Source organism: Manacus candei, unplaced genomic scaffold (genome assembly GCF_025592945.1).
Source record: "Manacus candei isolate 608988 ecotype Guabito, Panama unplaced genomic scaffold, ASM2559294v1 h1tg000005l, whole genome shotgun sequence".
Taxonomy (NCBI): Eukaryota; Metazoa; Chordata; class Aves; order Passeriformes; family Pipridae; genus Manacus; species Manacus candei.
In genome coordinates this window covers 11,682,075-11,704,400 of record NW_026138053.1, presented here as the reverse complement: position 1 = coordinate 11,704,400, position 22,326 = coordinate 11,682,075, and the positions used below count along the sequence as shown (strand labels likewise).

The 22,326-nt window shown below is 42.8% G+C and overlaps 1 protein-coding gene across 3 annotated transcripts; it reads left to right on the top strand.

Annotated features, from left to right (window-relative positions):
• Nucleotides 1-993: 993 nt before the first annotated feature.
• Nucleotides 994-12,103, top strand: CUNH1orf52 (chromosome unknown C1orf52 homolog). Of its 3 annotated transcripts, XR_007907236.1 has the most exons (5): nucleotides 995-1,336; nucleotides 1,427-1,634; nucleotides 2,797-2,879; nucleotides 8,727-8,912; nucleotides 11,819-12,103. XR_007907236.1 is itself a non-coding variant. In XM_051804176.1 (4 exons), exons 1-4 carry the CDS (start codon nucleotides 1,079-1,081, stop codon nucleotides 11,837-11,839), a joined length of 570 nt encoding a protein of 189 aa, XP_051660136.1. In that variant the 5' UTR covers nucleotides 994-1,078; the 3' UTR covers nucleotides 11,840-12,094. The 3 variants fall into 3 exon arrangements, 2 of the variants coding, with proteins under 2 accessions (XP_051660136.1, XP_051660149.1); XM_051804176.1 differs by lacking the exon at nucleotides 8,727-8,912 and having other exon boundaries at nucleotides 994-1,336; nucleotides 11,819-12,094; XM_051804189.1 differs by lacking the exon at nucleotides 11,819-12,103 and having other exon boundaries at nucleotides 8,727-11,812.
• The last annotated feature ends 10,223 nt before the right edge of the window (nucleotides 12,104-22,326 follow it).

Genomic DNA, 22,326 nt, shown 5'->3' with positions numbered 1-22,326 from the left:
TTGCCTCCAACCATGCATATATTGACTTCATTCTTAAATTAAGATTTTTATTTTTATTAATGGGGGGGAGAAACAAGAACTTTGAGTGCTGAGGAGCATGACTCAAAAAAGGAATTGCAAATGTTGCAGGGACTGTGGAGTTTCACTTCAGTGGTCGTTTCCATTGGACTTTGTGTGTAGGGCTTCTGTCAAAATAATGATTATGACATTGATTATGAAATGTCAGCTGGACACAGTTTCAGTAGCTTTACAGTAAAGGACTTGATCATATTATAACCAAAACCTCTTGCTCAGACCTTATCCCGCTTCTGTGGTAGTATAAGTAATCTGAACATAGAATCATAGAATACACTGAGTTGGAAAGGACCCATCAGGATCGTTGAGCCCAACTCTTAGCGCTGTGCAGGACACTGCAAGAATCACACCATGTGCCTGATAGTGTCGTCCAAATATCTCTTGAACGCAGACAGGCTTGGTGCTGTGACCGCTTCCCTGGGGAGCCTGTTCTTTGCCCGACCACCCTCTGGGTGAAAACCTTTTTCCTGATATCCAGCCTAAACCTCCCTCGACACAGCATCGTGCCATTTGAACCATGCCAGTAAGTATTTTAGCTGATACAGTAACAGATAAATATAGCTACATATATATATATATGTGTGTGTGTGTGTGTGAACGACAGGGGAGGTCTAATAGAAACTTTTTCCAACAAATTTCACAAATCTGTTGTGGTAAAGATACCCTGCTGGATAGACAGCGCTGGTCAGCGCTATGTCTACCCTGGGTTAGCCACGTTTTCCCTTTAGGCCTCCAGGTGTGAAAAGGTAGAAATTGGAGGTTGCTCGGTTTTGTGTCTGATTTTCGGTGTCTGTCTCGGGTCGCTCGGAGGAACGCACCCCGCGCTGTGGCGGGAGCCCTGCATCGCCCGGCGGGTCAGCTCTTCCCTCCTCCCGCAGGATCCCCGCTGCCGGTGCCCGCCGCCGTTCCCCCGAGGGCGGCGCGGTGCCGCTCCGGCCGCGGCGGGGCCGGAACCCTCGGCGCGGGCGCGGTTTCCGCGGGCGGTGCGAGGCGCGGCCCCGCCATGGCGGCGCAGGGGGAGGACCCGCTGGGCTATTTCGCGGCCTACGGCAGCTCCAGCTCCGACTCGGAGCCCGACGAGCCCCAGCCCGACGAGCACCCCGCGGGGGCCGGCGCGGCCGCGGGGGGCAGCCCGGGGCGGCCGCGGCTGCCGCCGCCCGACGAGCTCTTCCGCCGGGTGTCGCAGCCGCCCGCCTTCCTCTACAACCCGCTCAACAAGGAGATCGACTGGGAGAGCCGCGTCCTGCGGGCGCCCGAGGAGGTGCGGGGGGCGCGGCGGCGGCCGAGGCGCCGGCAGGGCCGTCCCCGGCCCTCCTGCGCAGTGTGACGGGCGCTCTGGTTTCTCCCGCAGCCCCCCAGGGAGTTCAAGGTGTGGAGGAGCAACGCCGTGCCCCCGCCGGAGACCTACAGCCCGCCCGAGAAGCCGCCGCCGCCGGCGCCCGCCGTCGACATGGCCATCAAGTGGTCCAACATCTACGAAGACAACGGCGACGACGCTCCCCGGCCGGCCGGCCAGGCCAAGTTCCTGCCGGACGAGGAGCAGGAGCACCTGGAATCGGGTGAGGCCCTGGCGTGGGGCGGCTGTGCCTGCACAGGCTGGGTGTGTTTCGAGAGCCGGGCTGGGCGGGCGGTCCCTGAGTGGTCGGTGAGCGGAGCCCTCCCTACCCTGAGCCCGGAGGAAGCTCCGCAGGCCTGTCCTGCATCCCCTGCTGCCCAAGGACAGAGCGCTCTGCCTGCGGGGATGGTTGAACTGCACTGCCGGTGTTTCGACTTTCCTAGAGTCAATATAGAGCCCCCAGCAATCCCTCCGCTCCTGTCCCATTGCCATTAGCAGGGAAGGATTAAAAACTGTAGAGCTCTAGTTCTGTGAATGTAACAGGTTCAGTCATGGTGCTGCTAAAACGGTATGAGAGCTTCTTCAGGTGTTGCTGTGTTGACCTTGGGTGTAGATGTAGGTCAGATTATTTTTAGAGCGTTTGCAAAACTTGAGGTCCAAGAGGGGAATTAAATAGTATGTCCACGTGACAGATTACTGAAGAAAATATTTACTATCCCCTTCACTTTTAATCATGGTACGAGCTGCAATGGTAATCTAGGAAGTAAAGAAATATTTGACAGGTGGGAGGAATTTTTTTTTAATTGCTGGAGAAAGAGAATAACCAGCAACAACCAAGAGAACAAAACCAGAAGAAGAAATTCTGGGCTTTCAGAACACACAATAATGTTTTGGTTCACCAGTAAAGTTCTCAGCAAACCTTTTCCAAAGGAATGGGTTTTTTGCTATCTTGCTCTTTTTTTGCCATATGTCTTGCTCCATGTATTCTGTGTGTTCATCCCATGCATTTCTCTTAGTCTTCATTTAAAGTAAGACTATAAATGGTTAATTAACCTTGACATTATTTCCTGCTTCTAAAATGTCCTTTTCTAACTTTTCTTATTATCTATTCAAATAATAAGTTTTTTAGAACAGTACTGTACAATAGCATAAAGCCTCTTCTTAAGTTATCCTTAGTGGTCTATGGTAGTAATAACAAATAACCATTCTTGTTCTGTCCACACACTGTCTGTATTCCAAAAATGAGGATATTATCAGTTAATACTACTGTGTCTTTTTTCCAGGCCTCTCAAGTGTGGTTAAGTCAGTTTTTCTGAGACAAGGATGGTGTTTAAGACAAAATACTGGCTTTGCTGACTTTGATTAACTCTGTCTTTTATTTAAAGATGGTGAAAAAGATGATGAACCAGCTTCTGCTAAGAAACGTAAAGTAGACTCTGGAGAGCAGGCGAAGAAGAAGAAGAAGAAGGTATAAGCAGGGTGTGATGGATTTAGACATAATGAAAATTTCAGTGAACTTGGATTCCTCTGCTGGAATGGGAAACAAATACATGTTTACTGAATTTCTCTCTCCTGTTGGGTAGGGAATTTTATTTCTGTAGTATGCTTGCCTTTTGGAAAGCACAAAATTAAATGGACAGTGTTGTGATAGAAACTTGTTTACCAAACAACATTTAAACCTGTTTATTTAAAAGGAGGATTTAAAAGAGGGATCTGTTGCTATGGATACTTGTGCTCATGCAGGTTAGAGGGCTTCATAATATTTTGTTTATCAAGAAACCTGGTAACATGAGTTTTTCTGGACTGACTTTTCCATTGTGTCAAAACCTTTTATAAAGGAGTATATAGTAAAGATTTTTTTAGGTACTGTTCTGTGATATGTTTGCATATTGTTGTTTTTAAATATATGTCTAGACTGCAAATAGATCACTGGAATAAAACCACATTTGAAAACATCTGCAGTATAAATATTGCATTGCATGCATGGTGAATAGGAGGGATGAATTCTGTACTATATGCCACTCAGGGATGTATGACTCAACAGATTCCTTAGGGGTTTTTTTGTTTAAATAAATATACAACTACAATCTGAAAAAAATGGACCTAATAATGGAGTTTAATATTTTATAATTATTTTGATATTATGGGATCTGCATCAGTGAATCATGAGACTAACTGATGCAGGAAGACTTGAAGCATTTAATGTATTCTTCTTGAAATAGAAAATAGAATCTAGATATTTATGTGGATGAAAATTATAACAAAGCTGTGATGGTTTTTATTGCCAAATTGTATTTATTTCAGTACAAACAGTTGGTAATATTCTAAAAGTGCTAGTCAATGTCTGTTGCATTTGTGACATCCTGCTCCATGGAGTTTTGAGTCTGTGTATGAAAAGGTGCTAGCTGGCACTGGATTGAAGGAAGGGTTGCTCTAGGTTTCTTTTCATATAAAGATTTTGTGCCTTAGGAAGTCTGCAGTGAGATAAGGGCCTACTAATAGAAGTTTATGAAATTAAATTTTAATGTAAACATTTGTGCTTTTTCCTTCTGTCTTGGACTACCTTTTCTTTGGCAGAACAGACTTTGTATGCATATGTGCTAATATGATGATAATATTCTTTAAGTGATTTTTAAAAAATCTTTTGAACATCAGTATATAGAAAAATGTATTCCTTCTTAGTGAATATGTGAAATTATCAACAAGTTATGCCATTCTAGCCTTGGCAGTGTGCTGATGCTTTCTCTGGATCCTTGTCTGCCTGCAGAGTCTGCAACTGCTCCTTGCCAATTTCACGGGCTATCGGGCCAAAACTGTGATGTATTCCACCCCTTCTGTGCTCTTAGTGTGGAAACCATTTAAAAATGGTACTTGTACACAGCTGAGGGTTCCCCATGCACAAACCCAAATATCGGACTCTGTCCTAGCAAGCTCCAGGATGAGGGATGCTGTCATGACAAAGCTTATGGAGTGCCAGCTCCGTGTAGGGTTTCTCAAAATACTCCATCCGCAGTTGCGATGCTGGGCTAGAGCAGGGACTAGGCTGGCAGGGAGTAGGGCAAGGCTGGCCTCCGGGTTGGAAGGGGAAAAAGCCTCTCACACCCTTAGTGATGATGACGCTGCAAAGTTCCAGCAGGGATAAAGACCTCTTTGCCACAGTCAAATACGACTGCTTGCTGAAATGGAGCTTTTACTAGGTGGACAGCCAGTGTAGCAGGACAGTTCAGGAACTCTGGACGTCTGCATCTTGTTGAGTTGAGAGATAGTGATAAATGATACATGCCCATGCATCACTTTGTCTAGAATGCTAATGTAAATTCTCCTTCACTGCAGTAATAGCATGTGAAACTTCCACTAAAAACTGCCACGTAAATCAGAGCGGTTCTCTAATAGGAACAGCTGTCTCCATGCAGGCACTGAAGCCTTACATCATCCACTTCAGGATGCAGAGTGTCACAAGCTATTCAGATAGCTGGTCTCTAGATCCTGGTCGTCTGAGATCAAATGGTTTCTGTGAGATTTGTTTACAAAGAAATGAAGGATGTTTTACTTGAAGTGCTGAATGGGAAGCCGCTGAAAGAAAAGGCTCACTCTAATTTGGTTTCTCCTTTTTTAACAGGGATGTGTTTATACTGTAGCTGTCCCAGAGAACTGAGGGTAGGGAATGGCAGCAAGCTCCTGTTCAGATATGAAAGTCAGATGTTCAGTTAGTTTCCCAGAGGGTTGGTTTGTGTCCAGGCAGTGAATTGCAGATTATAGCATGTCTAGCAAGACACTTTTTGAGAAATCTGCCTCTGCTATCCTGTAGGTACAGAATTTATTCCAGGTTTATGTTGGATGAATGGTACCATTTCTTGTCATTTGAAGGATTTTACATGAAATAATCCATAATATTTAATGGAGTGCTCAGTTCTCAAGTGTTAAAATACTTCCATTTGCTAGAGAAGTGCTCCTTGAGCATTACAGCTGAAGGTTAATGTCACCAGCTCTGGAAATAAGATGCATTCCCATGAATGGTATGACCAAGGAGGCCTTTGTGTTGTTTGCTCTGGTATTCTACAGGGCAGCTCAGGAAGTTACCATGCCAATCACTTCTTTTGTTTTCAGATCATATGATATCCAGAGTATCCAGTTGTCTTAAGTTAACACCATCTGATACTCAGTTTCCAAGGAGAAAACCAGTGTGGCTAATCTGGGATTAATCTGGGAATGACTAGTTGTATTATTTACAGGTTGATGAAATCTTCATTGTAATCAGTGACCATGGCAGCTTCCCTGTTCAGGAGAAATGGCACAAACAACTACGCTGCTTCTTCTGAAGTAAGACATCTGAAACAAAGCTGTGAGAGCCTGTCTGAAGCTTAGTTATCTGGGTGGATTGGTTCTGCAGCTGGAAGTTGGGTTTGGTAGAGATGCTTCAGTGCATCATCTTCAGGAAAAGATGATGAGAGAAGGGGTTGTGCTGCAGCTTCTGATGCAACTCAAAAGATTTCAAGAAATAGACTTGTAGGTTTTCTTCAGGTCTGGGCATCTAACAATGAAAATTTGTCTACTCTGTGCATCAGGATCTGTGAAACGTGTGAGTGAACAGCAACTAAACTTAGGCTGATAGTGCAGATGTTCAAAAAGTGTCTAACTATAGGACAGTTTATCCTGGATTGTCTTTCAAGAGAAAACAGTGAGAGTGAACATATATTCCCACTAACAAATGGGGAAGATTGCCTCTGAAAATTAGTCCTCTATTAACTCATCATTCTACTGTTTTTATGATTAATCAAATCTAATTATGATCATAATGTGTAACAGGAAAAAAGATAGTAAAAAATGCATATGGGTTTGATTTGAGGAAATTCTCCTAAAAATTTGTCAAAATTGGAAAAATGGCGTCTGGAAGGCAATTAGTTTGCAGTGAGCACATTGTTTTGCTTCCAGATGCTGGCACAATAGCAGCTGTGTTACTTGGCTTTCCAAGAAAGACAGGATGATCTGGGAAAGAATAATTCACATCAGTATAAAAGCACATCTCTTGAGGATAATGGCTTTTGTGGCAGGCAGTGCTTCCTCCCAGAAATGCTAATGGGGAAGCTGTGGCAAGGTATCCCTCTGTTACACTGCTATTACTGACACTGGTGAAACACTGATTCATTTACAAATGGCTTGTGTCTTAAAAGCATGGAAGATGATCACAGCTGAAGTGTGTGTTCTTGAAGGATAAATGGTTGTACCGCTTGAAAGGGACCCCGGCAATGGTTACAGCGATGCAGCATTTCCATTTCGAGAGGTGTTGTTTAAGGACACCTGCAATTACTTGTTAGACTGGGAAAATCTGAAAGTTTGGTTTCTAAATAGCTGGAAAAATCACAGCAACCATCAGGCCTGGGCAAAGCATGGTGGTACCGGTGTCCTACGGAGGTGAGCTTGTTGACAGGTGAGTTGCTCTACAGCAACTGAGTGGAAATGGCTGTCCAGGCATGCTCAGGAGGAGATACTGACTCCTCTCTGTAATTCACAGGGGGGCAAATGTTACAGGGGAAAACGCTCTCAAAAACACTAGCATAGGATGTGTTTAGGAAACCCTTGAGCAAATGGAGGCACCTTGCTAAGAAATCTGATTCCATTACTGCCAAAGGGGTTTTCTGGATGCCTTGACTGAGGTGAAGTTTAACAAATGATGCGGCAAGAGGCAGCAATTAGCTGGGCAGTCAGCAGTTGTCTCAAAATATCACCACTGAAACAAAAGCAGGATTTCTGTAGAGCAAAATGTTGGCAAAATACAGAAAACTGCTGAAAGGAAATACAGTGTTTTCATTGCAGGGGAGGCTTCCCATGGGATACTGGAATCTCAGGGAATAGTTCTGTTCCTCAGACAAACCCGCTGGTAGCAGTGGACTGCTTTCTGAAAGTTTATAAGTCATATAATTAGGAACCAAGAAATAGCAGGAATAACAGAGGGATAGAGATTCCATTGAGCCAGTTCTTCATGTTGAGAGTATCACAGACCAAAAGGAACAACATCATCTTCAGAGGAGTCCACAGAATTTGTGTTGCTGTTAGAAATGTGCAAAGATCCGTTGGGCCTGGAAGGCAGAGTTGCACCAGAGATTGGAATGGGTTTGTGCTGCTGGTTCCTTTGAACTGTTTTCTTCAGGGCACTTATGAAGAAAGCAGGAATTTTCAGGGATGCCAGGACCTGTGGAGCTGGATTGACGGAAGAATGCAATGAATTCAATGAATGGAGATAAACATTTTTGGTCCTTATCAAATAATTTTATCAGGGCTCTTCATTTAGAAGACGAAGTGGTCTTCATCTTTAGAATGCTTTACTCTTGGTAGCTCAAAAGATAAATCACATATTTGCCTTGCTGTAGCTGTGAGCAGCAACGCCAGAAGTCTGGTTTTTGTTGTCTTCTAACAAGGTGAACTTATTCTTTGGATCGAACACTGATGTCCCATCCCTTACCATAACTTCTCCTACCACATATTTCTTGATGCAGATGGACTGATATGAAAACAAATACAGGATTAACACAGGGTAACCCCAGGAAAGTGTAATGGGGAATTAAACCACAGAACTTCTCAGGAGAGGATTAACACACTCTCCTCAAACCAAGGTATCAAACAAACAACACCCTGCCAGCAGCAGGGTCCCAGCAAAAGTCACTGGAGAGTCTCTGTTGGGAGCAGAACATGGTCCAGTTTTGTAAGAGATATTTTAAGGAACCAGCCCAGGTAATTTAAGCCCAGGTGAGACTAATTTAACTGATTTTGTAGAAAAGATCACAACTACTTAATAAAGACCTAAAGAAGAATTTTACCAAAAAAAATGTTTCTCTGTTCTAGGCTTCCGGTCTAGAACAAGTGTCACTTTCTGTTGTAATCTCTTTTTTAGGACTGAGAAAATTGTATTTTGTGAGATTAAGAGTTTATATATTGTCTGAAATATTTCAAAGGGTTGTATTATTTAATGTAGTTGTAAGGTTGGCAATGGCAAGGGCTTGTTTAAAACATACTGTTTTAATAGTTAGGAATACTGTGTTTTGTACAAGGTTTGCTTACCATTAGTGGCTTGTTCTCACAGGAATCTTTGTGAGTGCCTCTTGGATACTTGTAAAAAAGCTGTATCTCTCTGACAGTTAAATAAGCCCCATCGCCATGATCTTTGGCATAGTAATGAAGTACTGCTTACACATTGCAAACTTATTTTTTTCAAAGTATCTATATAAAGCAACCCACAGACATATAAGACAACACAGAGTTATATGCTATAGAATTATTGCATTAATATTAATAGATTCATTGCATTATTTCCCCACAGAAGCACAACTGACATCTCAAACTGGTAACATGAAAGTAAGGGGAATCCATGTCATGAAGTGATTTCAGTGCTGATGAAACGGGGAGACTTGCCTGATACAGACTGTATGTGTCTAAATCCGGGGCTCTTTGAATGCTTCAGAGCCAGTGACAAATGAACTCTAGTCTGACCTTGTGAGGATCCCAGGTGTGTATCATCCCCTGCCCTGGCTGGGGATCCCCTATTTCCCTGCCTGTTCTCATCCTTCTTGGGACAGCTGTTGAGTCAGAAAAGTATCACATAGCTGGCAGGAAGATGCACTGTCCAATTGGCAGAATCACCCACCAGACCTCTGGGCAAACAGGCCCTGTGATCAATAATTTGTCTCTTGAATCCCCTGTTTGCTGGTTTTCCAGCCATGCTGCTCCAGCAGAGAGCGCTTTTGTTACCTGCTGGCACAGTGCCTGTTGAATCTGCAGCTCTGCTCTACACCACAGACCCCAATTCACTTCTAGTTTACTTTCTAATAATTAATTTGGTCTCTTGAAACAGTACACATCTACTTTGTTTGCTTTCCTGATATCTTGCTCTAGACAAAGGCATTTTAAACAACTTTTAAACACTGTAAATTTCACATGATTTTTGAATGCTGTGTAGAGTTACCATAATCCTTCCTCTTTAAAAAAAATAATTCTTACATTGATCATAATGAAAAAACTTATTTGGCACACAATTTTAGTCAAATGGGTTTGTCTTCAACAAAGCAGTGAAAATCAATATGAAAATAAGGAATGGTTAAATGTCATACTAATATTTCAGACAATTTCTGAGTTTCAAACTTTCTAACTTAGTAGAGAAAAGCCCAAGGAAAAGGGTTTTATCAGCTTGAAAAAGTTATAGTTGGTTTAAATTTAAGAATACTCCAGAAAAACCCTTACTTCTGTAAAATAAGAAAGTGAGGAAGAATTGGCTTTGAAAAGTTGCATTTATCTAATTTTACCATGGACTCCTAACCTTCTTTCATAGAAGGTTACAAAAATAAGGCAGGAATGTGCCTTCCCCAAGGTGACCCAGCCCATTGGCTGCCCCAGGCCAGCTGGGCCCGCACCATTCCTGTCAGACCTCTTGGCTTTAAAACAGTGCTGGAGGGGAAGATAGAGATGCAACCGGCACCACCAGCCCTTCTGCCAGTGCTGACAACTTATTGCACTAGTGAATCAGTATAAATCAGCAAAAACATGCAGTTGAACAAGAGAGCTTGTAACTTTTTTCTCCATTTTGTGGAAGCATGTAACCCACTAATGCAGTTCTATCATTTGTAGTTTTGTGTTCATAGAGAACAAGGACTCTGCTTGTGTGTCAGCACAGGTGTACATGGCTCGGGATGATGTATTCCTGGTCATGTGATTTACCTCAGGTTTTGCCTTGATTCTTTTGTTTTGACATAGCCGAGGGAAAAAGAAAACAACTTTAATGTCATTTTAAAAACCCAAACTAATTCTAAGCTAAATGGCAGAATTATAGCAAAAGACATAATTTCTGAGAGCAGTTTGTTTGGTCACAAAACCTACTCCAGTGCACTGCATCCAAGTTTCCTTGGAGCAGACTTAGATACTGAGGATTGTGTTGCTGCTGTACTAGGGTAACTCTGGACAGGATTTAACAGTCATGCCCTGCAGCTCACTCAGAAGTTAAATTAGCCCTTAAAGCCAACTTTTTTCTCATGACTATGCAGAAGGAATGAAAAGAAACTACCATTATACTTGAGAGAAGCAATGGGGGGCCTTGAGATGGAACTGACCCACTGTATGTGTTTAGGCTTTTAATTAAAAGACCTCATTTAATTTTTCACAGGCTTTTGGCAACTTATGAAGCTGAAAGATAATGGTCTTATTCACTTGGAAAATACTGTGATTTGCTTAAAGGGCAAATGTTTCCAGGGGCTGGATATGCCCCATGGTAGGTGGAAGCTTCACTTGATGCTTCTTTGGCTATAGCACAACAGTAGTGCTGGGGGTTACACAATTGTCTTCATTGATTGATCTGAAATGCAGAGTTTAGGAAATAATGTGAAGGGGCTTAAATGAATCAGTTATTTTATATTGGGAATATTTGGTAGACCCTGATTTTTGCTTTTCCTTCTCATGCTGCAAAAGTCTCTTAGATTTTAATAGCATTCTGCAGAAATTAACCTGAAAAAGTGTCACATTTAATAATAGCACTAATTCCTGAGCAACTCTACAGGATTTTTGGTCAGAACTGTGTTTATATCCCACATTGTGCATACACACTTGAGCATTAAGAACCAGCAATACTAGTGGTTGGGGAATTTGCTTTCTTGGCACTCGAGAGTAAATAATCCATTTTAGGTGGTCAGTCCATCTTGAGCATTTGTTTGTTTTTCTCAATTATACTGTATATGGCTTTTGTTTGCTAAATTAGTAGATCTATTTTCATAAGAATAAGCAGGTTTACTGACTCCCCTGGTTAATGCTATAGGGTTTTTGGGAAGCTATATGTGATCGGTTCTATTTCTGATATCATGCTGAAAGATTGTCTTTAATCTGTGGCTACGTTTGCATTCATAAGTCATTTGGCACAATAGGAGAGTGCCTGTAAGGTGAACTAGTCCATGCTGTGGGCTAGCTCGGCGTTGCTCCCACAGGAGCAATGCTCAGCAGCAGTCCAAGTGCATTAAATGCACTCCTAGAGTGCATCATCTGGTTTGAGTTTCATCTGAAAGGAATCCAGCTGGTGCACTCTGAAAACTAATGCAGAGTCTGCCAGGCTGATAGGGAGAGTCACTTCAAAAGCTGCCTCCTGATCCAAACCAAAATACTTGTGCAGGCACACCCTGCCCAAGTGAGGGGCCCTGCATGCACAGCACCTCAGCCTCCCTCCCAAAATACACCTTACTGGGAAAAACACAGTGGGTTCGATGTTTCTGCTCTTGGTAGCACACCAGTATTGCCTTCTAAAGTTAGCTTTTTCCTCACCTTAGACTGTTTTTTTCCTATTAATTGATTCACTGGTTCTTATATTAAGTGCAAAGGGTGGTGGAGAATGAGAGTGAGAGTAAATTGCAGCACTGATCATTTCTTATCCGTTCCCAGACTGGTAACGTTTCTCCTTAGAGATGCTGCAAGATCCATTCCTGCAAGAAGCTACACATGTGTATGAAGTTCTGCTATGCATGAATCCCACTACAGGCACTGGAAAGTCTGCTGTGCATGAGCTAATTGCACATGTGAATTTACAGTGCTGGGGTCCTTTGTTTCTCAATGGAAGCCTTGCCGTGCACCTAACAGCAGAGTAAGGAAATGGATTTGTATTTTTTTACTCTTAGAAAAAATGAATTCCTTTCCCTCCTATGCTTTCTTCACAGGAAAACTTAACTGAATTTAGCAAGCTTAGAGAAGCATTTTTTCATTTTAATATAGATGTCTTAAAAGATTAATTTCTCCCTGAAGACATTTGAGCAAGGTGGAGAGAGAGATTGATCATTTCCAGATGTTCTTTGCTGACAGGCAAAGAAAAATTCTGCTTCAGGTTAACATTTGTGAATGTGTTTAAAGAATATACATTTTGTATGCAAATTGCCAGGGAGAGCACAAGCCAGTGCAACAGGGGCTGAGATGCCCAGATTTGCAGCGTCACAGCTGCTTTAATAAGATGGGGCTTGTCCCTGCTGACTGGCCTAAAAGCCTTGGGAGTGTCTCTCCCTGTATCTCCTGTGGACAGGCAGGGGGACTTGGATGTGCTTTTCAGACAGAAACACCAAGGCCACGTGCAGTGTGCTTTGAGGGAGACAGTTGACTCTGCAGTGCTTGCTGAATCAGACATATTAAACTACATAATTCACTGTTTCTTTGATGTTTTGGGTAGTTTCTAATGGGGTTCCTTAACATTGCACACTAAGTGCTGGCAAGACTTGGCACACTGAACAAGTAGTTTGGGGTTTCTGGGAAGTACCTCGAGTCAGAGAAGCAGAGGGAGCTGGTGTCTTACATGTTACCTGAGCAGAGAGTCAGTCTGATGGAGCAATTGTGCACTGGCGTCCTGCTCACTGTGTGTTGTCCGACTTCCCACAGGGCACAAGCAGCACTCCAGGGTCAGACCTGCAGTCACTGCTGCTTTTGCCCCTGCACAAGCAATTGATGCTCACTCTCATACTGGCTCTCTTGCCTGGCAGTAGTGTCCAATGACTACAACAGGAGGACTTCTTAATGGTGAAAGATGAGCATCAACCAGTTCTGTAGGAGACTCTGGTGCCTAGGAAGAGCAGATTCTTCTTCAGTTGGTTTTGATCTCTAAGGCAACAGCAGCCATGGCACTGAGCATGGGAAGTAACGGAGCTCATGCCAGTCAGCAGCAAAGGAAATGCCTCCTTGGGAAGCAGTCTTTCCTAACATCCGTCTGTAACAACTGTTGTCCTTCTCAAATGATGTGTGGAACCAGAAACGCCACTGGAGACCAGGACGCCTTTGTGAGTCACAAGCTGGTTTTCGCTGGGTGGGCAGAGGAGGGGGGGCAGTCAGCAGAACCAGCCCTGCATGTTGCCTCCTTGTGCACACTGAATCCTGGAGGAATGGGTTTCCATCGGAATGAGCAGTAAACCTGTCTATGTTAGAGGTTGCTGACTGCTAAGACTGTTTTAAGTAACTGGCAGACAAAAAGACTGATAAACTCATTTTACTATCTAGAGAGGGCTCTGCCCCTGGGCATGGCAAAGCTCAAGGCCCTGGGAGCATTACGGGCAAAGCCCTTCCAAGGCCCAAGGAAGAGGTGTGTGAGGACCACAGCGGATGTGAGGTCTAGGATGGTAAAGTCTCGCTTCAGGAAGTTAATCTTCTGTGAAGCTGTGCCATGGCACTTGTCCCAAACTCCTGCAGTAAGCTCAGCTGTGACAGAGTAAGTGAGGGTAAGGAAGTGATAAGGGGGAGACAGGAGGTAAAACTGGGGGGTCATCATTCTCTGGGGTTCTTCAGGTAAAGCAGGTAAATACCTAAGGGTCTTCATTAAGCCCATATGTTGTTTAGAAAGGAAAACAGGTAGAGTGCTGTCTGTCACACACATGTACAAGGTGCCAGCTCAGAAAGGCTGCAAACTGTTATTGGGATCTCAGCACATAATTTAGCCTGGGATAACTGATGAACTATATGCATGATTAGAATGTGCTGTTTGGGGATACATCTTCCAAAGGGATGCTAAAATTGGCACATTTACAATTTGACCTGATTTTACTTTGTTGCCGGTTGTAAGGGTAGAAGCCACTAAACAGTTAAAACCTGTTTTGTTGTATTTGGTTGGGTTTTATTTTGAGAAGGAGTGGGATAATTTTAGTTCTTCAGACCTAAAAATTAGATCAAAATCCTGGCAACTGTACAAGATAAATGAGCAACCTTGCAATAAAAGGGTTTTTGTCACCTTGGAAACACAGTTTGAAAAAACCACTTGGAGTAATTTTAGTTTCAGACTTCCCCCTGCCCTTGTCCCTCCCATGAAAATTCTGTTTTTACACTCAGTGTATCCGGTTTAGCTGTGTTTCGTTCATATATAGACAACAGGGGAATTTGCCAGACAAAAGTGGAAGAATACTGAAAATCATCTTGCACATGATGTTTCAGAGCAGAAACTGGTGTTTGGAAACATACAAAGTTAAACTCATTCAAAAATAGATTTTTAAAAAAATCTGTCATTTTAGATCTCACAGTTCAATGTAAAAAAAACCCAGAAGCTTAACTTTACATAATTGGTTTTTTACATACTGCTGAGTCTTGTTATTCTGGAGAAGCATATGGCATTTAGGAAACAAATTTTAGCAATAAGAAGGAAGGTTGAGGGATTAAACAAGTAAAAATATACATTGAGAAATTGATTTAATCTATTAAATATACATGGTCTTTCAGAATCCCCACCACTGTAATATCTATGTGAAATTTGTTGCATTAAAATGCTGTGGGTCTTTGTTGTGGACATTACATAGATTATATTGTGGCATGGCTGGAAACTCGAGTAATTAGAGAAGAGATTAGGATAAAGTAGTGCTTCTATCCACTAAAGAATGTAAATATTTTGAATAGTTTCAATAGCTCCCACTTCTATAACAGATCTCACCTGAAGAGTGGCCTTACTGTGAGTGCCTACTAGAGAAAGCACAGAAGCCTTTGTGGCCTTTCCTGTCTACTTGAAATCAGCTGAGACACATTGCCTTTCCACTCCCATGCAGAAAACATTTTGAATAGGAAAGTAAATTGATTTTCAATTTTTTGAAAGACTAAAATGCATTTAAATATATATTTTTTTTGTTCAGGTAATATTCCTGGAAGCTCAGAGGAACTCCTGCAGGACTGGCTCATGGTCCCTGTGCCAGAGCCTGGTGTCACCTGTGCCACCAGCTGGGCAGTCTGTTAGACTGGGCAGGAAGAGATGCCACCAAGGACTATGTGCCATAGTTTGTGCAGCCACTGAAGACTAGCAGGACATCACACCAATACATCCCATGAGGCATGATGAGATAGAATAGCTGACTAATATTTGGGTTAAATATTTGGAAATTCTTCCTGACCACATGACTGGTGAGGCTGTTGGAATAATAGAAGGACCATACCATATAACTTGAGGTATTTAAACCAAGGTTCATTTGAATATGAGCAAATGGAGGAGATGTGTGATTAAGGGAGCACAAATGAGAATCTATCTTTTCACCTCCATTTTCTTGGGTTCTGTTCTGTCTCCCAGGAGTGACTGAATGTTGTGATAGACATTAATAATTCAAAGAAGCTTGACCATGCCACCTTCACGTCAGCTGCTGTCCTTTTGTCATTCCTTGTTATGACAGAAGTGGGTGAGTGCTGGGAGCAAGCTGTCAGCAGATGGTAGGCAGCAACCCTGGCAAGTTTGCAAATGAGGTACTTTCCCTGCTGCAGCCAGCAGGATCAACTATTAATCTCCTTGCTACACTGCTCTTTACAAGTCAAGAAAGCTCATCAGGTCAAAACATGTAGTCCATACTGGCTGCATGGAAAACTTTTTTCTCTGATGAAACACAGTTTTATTGATAGGTGAACTCCAGGACATGGAAAAAAACCTCCATGATTCCTTACAATTAACTTCTCTGATTGCTACATTTGAAGCACACACAATGGAGAGAAAGAAGATAATATTTCACATGAAATTCCACAGATCTCTCAGCAACCTGAGTTGATATCCCGTATTTCTCTGGCTTTTCTTCCCCTCAGTTTATTTGGCTTTGTAACATACAGGATAACTATAATGAAATGATCATATATGCACACATATAAATTTTTTGAGGTATAAAATTATTTAGCTTATGTGAAAGAGAAAAATAGACTACGTCCTTTCACCTTGTGAAAGTCATGGCAGATTTTGCCTACAAAAACATCTGTTGCTTAAAATTTAAGATTACAAGAACACATCTTTAAGGCATCCTTGTGATTATCTTAAGTACTTTGAGCACAGCACACACTATATGTAATTCTTAAAAAGGATCAGTCTTCCCATTTAAGGACCTTTCCACTTCTCTTTTTATATACTGCCTTTCCTGTTACCACACTTGGAAGTCCTCTATACTTGACTCTGACTTGAAACTCAGAATTTTGAGATTGATGATTTAAAAAAAAAATTTGCTATTTTTAGTGGTAGAAATGGAAGAAAGGAACTTTAAAATAGTGGATTCCCCTAAGAAGGTGCTCATCAAATGTGTTCCCCCATTCTGGCATTTTGTTGGCTGATAGTAGGTAATTGGAAGTCATTCAAGATATCCTTAGAGTGTTGTAAGTTTTTCAGGATTTTTAATAAATAAATTTTGCATATGCAGCAGGTTTTAGGGCCCTGTGCTTAATGGGATTTATGGTAGATGTACTTTGCAACAGACCAGAGGTGGACATAGGTGAGAGCTCTGCTTCTTCCTTGTCCTCCTGGGGCAGTCCTGGCCTAAAGATATGGGACAAAATAGACAGAGAAATGCTTATGTAGTGATTTCATTTCCTTTACAGAGAATCTCCTGATGTTTTGAGTAAAAGTTTGAATGTGTTTTTCTTTTGACCAAATATACTACATTATCTGTTGGTGTATTCTTTCACTTCAACCAAGGTTGAGTGCCACCAATCTGCTGGTTTTGTCTCCATGTTAGAAGAAGTTAATGGTGATGGTGGTTGTGATACTGACTATTTTTACTCTATGGGTAATGATTTGGCTTCTTTGTATCCAAAATACTTTGGTATTTTTAGTATATCTTCAGTGAGACTGACATCCTACCATAGCACTGGCATGCTGTAAGATTGCAGTCAGAGGTGGTAATGACAGCCCTGTGGTTCAATGACATGTTTTGAAAAGCTCATAGAGATGTTAGCTTGCATTTTCTAAAAAGTCAAATACTAACTTTAAAAAGTAAGTGTAAGATACTAAAAAGAACATGAATTACTGTCTTATTTCTGTTTGAACAAAGCACAGAAAGCAGAGCCATGAACACTCCTCCTGCTTTAGTTAGCTGATAGCTATGAACATAAGAATTTCCATCATACTGCTCATTTGAATCTGGGTTAGCCTTACATGGCTCTTAAAATCCTTTCCTGTTTAATTTTAATTACAGTTTAACAGGACAGGTAGACCATGTCTCTGGGAGCAATGGGCTCAGTACTTCACATAAAGGCATCATCCTGTAGCACCCTCCTGATGCTACAAGTCACATTTCCAGAGCCCAGGTGGCCCATGCCACTGGATTCACAGAAGAACTGATAGTGGCAGTGGCTTCTCAGAGCACCTGGTGAGAAGGCACCACATTTTGTTGGAGGAGGCCAAGCAAAAGCAATGCAAGTGTAGTGTACCAGGTGTAAGATCTTGACAGCGGTGTCTCTTAAAACAGTTTTGGTTTAAGAAGGTTTCTGGCAAGGATACTCCCTAAAAGGGAGTCAGTGGTCTGAGCCAAACACTTAACTCCTCTTGGAGTCTCTAAAATCTGCTTTTAAAAAGGGCAATTCCAACTGCACATATTTCCAGTGCCCAGGGAGCAGATGGTGGACCCATTTTGGTAATGAACACCTTCAGCTTTGTCCAGCCTGTTGTCTAGCAACCTCCTCAGGTTTAAAATATAAATCTTTTATTCTCTCATTGGTTTGTCTTCCTAAGATAAACAGCTGTATTCTGGGCCTCCGGGGTGCCTCGGCTGGCCAGTTCAAAATAGGGTCTGGGGGTAACAAAGCTGTGGATGACTGTAGTGGTGTCTGCATCTGAGAGAAAGCAGTTGTTTGGCAGGCTGGAGATAAGACGCACAGCTATTAGCTGCCTGATAGAGTTTCACAGGACTCTTATTTCAGTCCATTTTGGTGTCAGGAAGGCAGACGCTTTCAATAAAAAGAGTGCTCACAGATTTTATTGGGGCATTCAAATGCTTCCAGTTCCCAGCTGTCATCAGCTCCACTTTAGTCATATAGTTGTCACTTTATCCCTCTGTCTGCGACAGGTCTTGAGAGAAGAAAGATACTGATTTGTTAAGCTTTAATGAAAAGGAGACTCATTCACATTTCCAGACACTTTTAGTTTTACTTACACAAATGAATCCCAGCAAAGTAAAATAAAGTCCATCCACGGGTACATGATAAATTAATAAGAAACTATTATTCAGATACATCTGAGGAGACCTTGTAGGCTGTGAGGGATGGAATTTCCTGAAGGCAGACCGGAGTAGTTCAAAACCAGTCCCTGAGTGTGTACAGAAATGAAAGCCTGTGTACTTAGGAAAGCACAACTTCTTCATCCTATCTGCTGAGGCAGAGCTGATCTCTGATGCTGTCAGCAAGGCTGGAAAGGTTATTTTTCAGTCTTTTATTAGGAAATATTTATCTGTGTAATTTCATTATTCAACTGTATCGGTGCCCAAACATTGCCACCTATCAATCAGCAACTTCACCAGGGATATCCTTCCCATCAATGCATTTTTTTTCAAACTTAAGTTTGATTTTTTGCTTGTTCAGTTATTTACAGTTCTCACATTATCAACTCAGCAAAAATTAAGTAACTGGTGAAATCTCAATCTGTTAATGAAAAAAAAAAGTTTAAAAACATTTCTCTTTGTACCTTCAGAAGAATACTGCTTTCTCTGTGTTAAAAGTTACACTGTTAAACCGGTCCTAAATATTTGCCAGTCTCCTAATTAGATGCCTCTTCAAGTTGATGCAAACTCTAGTCCCATCCTCTTGAAGCAGCTTTCACTTTCTGTTGAAGGCCAAGTAAGAAGACTCACATTCGGCACTGTGTGCTTTGCAGCTCCTGAACAAAACAGGCTATGCTGAAAACAAAAGCTCAGCTTTGACTCTTACTCCACTGGCTCAAGTTAGTTCCAGCCAGATCCTTAATGTTACTTTATCTGCAAGGTTTTTTTAATGTGATCAATGCCAACTCTGTTGGGCAAATACAGGATGCATAGGGATTTAAAAAAAATCCAGCTGCCAACAAGAAAAAGTGCTTTGTAACCACAGTTTGGAATGGAAACAATTTTCTAAGATACAGATCAAACTGTGTTTATAGACTCAACTATTGGCAGCTTTTCATCAAGCTATTTCCTGTGTGCCTATTGCATAGAGGAATAATCTAAATGCTTAAACTAACATTTAAAACCATACAGAACATGAAGGAAATACTGTGTGAAGCAGCATGGAAAACACAATGATGTTGAACTCTCTTTTGTTTCCATAGCTAATACTCATGGGAGAAGGCAGTAAGTACTGCACACCAAATGCCAGTACTCCAGATCTTTGCAGGATTTGGTCCTTACTCTGGCCAGTACCTACTTTCTACTAATATTGTTTTAATTGCTAAAAGGAAATGTCCAAGTAACAAAAATTTTCAAAAATGCCTCCTAAATTAGAGGAACTTGCTAAAAGTTACATACAGTTACTTTAAGTGAAGCAAGTTATTATTCCTTAGGAAAGTAATTCAGATAATCTAAGGCACGTGTAGACAGAAGGAATCTGTTTTCCCATTAAAATAGGTGGAAAATCTGCAGGTCTGAAGATAAGAATCAGGGTAGTTGTAGACTGGTTTGCTCAGTTTGAAATGGTTGCAACAACTTTCTCTTGCAGAAAATCCCCAGAATTAAGCTGCTAGCTGTTTGAATCTGTTTGGTGTTTTTAAATGGGGCAAATTTCCTCTCCCAGACTTCAAGTGCATGTCCTTTGCTTCAGGCATCCAAGTGCTTGTGGCACAGCTAACCCCCTGATAGCATCAGTAAGGTCAGTGCAGTCAAGCTGTGGTGCCCATGCAGAATTTTAACGGAATTTTGTTGCCGGTGTTCTGCTCGGCTGGACTCCATTCCTTCTATCCAAGCCATGTCTCAGCTCCAGTAGAGTTGGGAGAGTAATTTAGGTTGGATGGGACCTCTGGAGACTCTCTGGTCAGCCCCAATACAGAGTGGGAGCTGCGTAAGTGAGCTTGGCCGGGGCCAGACAAGTTTCCAGTGGCTCCAGGACAGAATTCCCACAGCTTCTCTGGGAAACCTGTTTTGGCATCTGATTATGAGATGCACAACAACAACAAAAAAACCCCATAACATTTGTTTATACTTTTCTTCTTTAACTGTGTTCTTACAGATCAGTTCTGGGGGGCATAGTAAAAGGCTTAGCTTTACATACCGATTCCAGCCTGGAAATCAAAGGGGTTTGTTGGGAATGAAAGCTTAACTATCTCAACAGGTAAGATCAGGTTAGGGGAGGTGGCTCTGGACTTTTCCTTTACTTGGGCCCATGGGTAATGAAGAAAATGTAATTGTGAATAATCTGCTGGAGATAAACATGCACAGATTAATTGTGCACAGCGAGTGTGCTGTCAGAAAAGCATTGATAGTTTTGGTTTTATGCATTTCTTGCATGCTACTTTACCCGAGATGCAGTTCAAAATCCAGTCCACAGATGCTGCAATGCAGCTGCCAAAGGGGGCAGGATCTGACCCCCCAGCAGGGACAGAGGCCAGAAGACCTCTTGGGACTTGCAGCTCCTCCTCTGCACAGCAGAGTATTGGGACCCTCCCAGCCACCGCCATCTCTTCTGGGATTTTTCCCAACCAAAGGCATTCTGGGATGGTTTTACATCTTGCTCTGAAACTTGTACACAGGTATTTCACAGTATGTGTGTTTAAAGCAATGCAAATGATTTCAAATGACAGGATGGCCAAATGGCATTTCAAGTTGTTGCACTGTTAACATATGATAACTATTGTGAGATTTATTTTAGATGAAGAGAAGTCATAACTACTCTGTAATGAGTTGTTTTTACAGTTTAGAAATACAGGTATTACTGGGTTACTACTGGTATCTTACATATAAAGATTCAAAATCTTAATCTAATTTTGTTCTTCAGGAAGACTTAATTTCAGCTGAGCAAATTATTAAACCCCCTTCAAAATTTGGTAAGAGAGGAAATCTGTGAGTATGTGCAACATTCGTGTGCTGCAGTTGCTTTCTCTAGAACTGAACGAGCACTTTCTTTGGTCCAGTATTTGAGGCAGTGCTGTGCAGGATGCATGGAATGCCTGCCTGCTCCCGGCTACCTTCTGCAGGGAGGTGACAGCCAACCTACAAACAATGAGTAGGAGATGGCAATGGGTCCTCTGTTCTCACCTACAACAGGACAGATGCATTGCCTATGTTTGTAAGGTACGTCACATAAAAAGCTGCAAAATACAGTCCTGAAGCTGTTTATAATGAAATTAAATGCAGGAGATGTAGAGCCAGGTAGAAGTTAATGAACAAAACTGTCTCAGTACTTTATCTTGGTAAAAAAATCAATGTCATATAATCTCCTAAATTGGTTTTGAAGGGCTGTGCATTTGCTAATGGAACTAATGCAGGATGTGGCTGAGCAGCTCCTACACCAAAACTGATTTTTTTGCCCACTTCAGCAGCCTCAGCACATTATTCACTCTGTCCTAATGCTGTTTGTCTTCCACCTGTGTGGCATTTTGGCTGGGATAGTAAGGGCTACTAACATCGAGGCCGACTCCATCCCGATTCGCTGGCATCACGCCGCTGAGGAGCTGCTGCTCTCCACACGTCAGGCCTGAGGGAACCGTGGAAAACCTGCCGGGAAGCGAGAGCTGCCACATGCACGGCCTGAGCCCAGCGGGAAGATATAAGTTTGCAGCCTACAGATTTGTTTCTTTGGGGGCGGTGTGTGTGGGGGGAAGAACATCAAGGGAAAAGAAGTATGTAGAACATGCTGTGACTACTTTGGTCTTTGTCAAGAAACGCTATGCATGGCTGCCGGAGGAGATGGTACTGGGGGCTGAAGTGAGGAGCAGGGTGCTGATGGGGAGTCCTTGCCGGAGCACAGGGGGTGCGCTGCCCCCAGGCCCCTGGGGCGGGCACAGCCCGTCCCCGGCCCCGCGCAGCGGCACCGCTTCCCTCAGGGGCCGGGACGACCCCCGCGCGGGGCGGGCGGGGCGGGCGGGCATGCGCAGTGCGGGCGCCCTCTCACCCCGCTCAGCTATGCCAAGTATGTGCGCGGCGGAGCCGGGGCCGGGCGCGCGGGGCCGCGGCGCCATGGGGCAGCGCGCGCCGGGGCTGCCGCCGGGGCCAGGGGGTGCCGCGGGCGGGCCGGGGGGCAGC

Bases quoted from the DNA above. Each gene is read 5' to 3' on its own strand.
- CUNH1orf52 (XM_051804176.1), top strand. From the start codon at position 1,079: ATGGCGGCGCAGGGGGAGGACCCGCTGGGCTATTTCGCGGCCTACGGC. The intron at 1,635-2,796 runs GTGAGGCCCTGG...TTTTATTTAAAG, and splicing joins GCAGGAGCACCTGGAATCGG to ATGGTGAAAAAGATGATGAA. The intron at 2,880-11,818 runs GTATAAGCAGGG...ATCCGTTCCCAG, and splicing joins CGAAGAAGAAGAAGAAGAAG to ACTGGTAACGTTTCTCCTTA.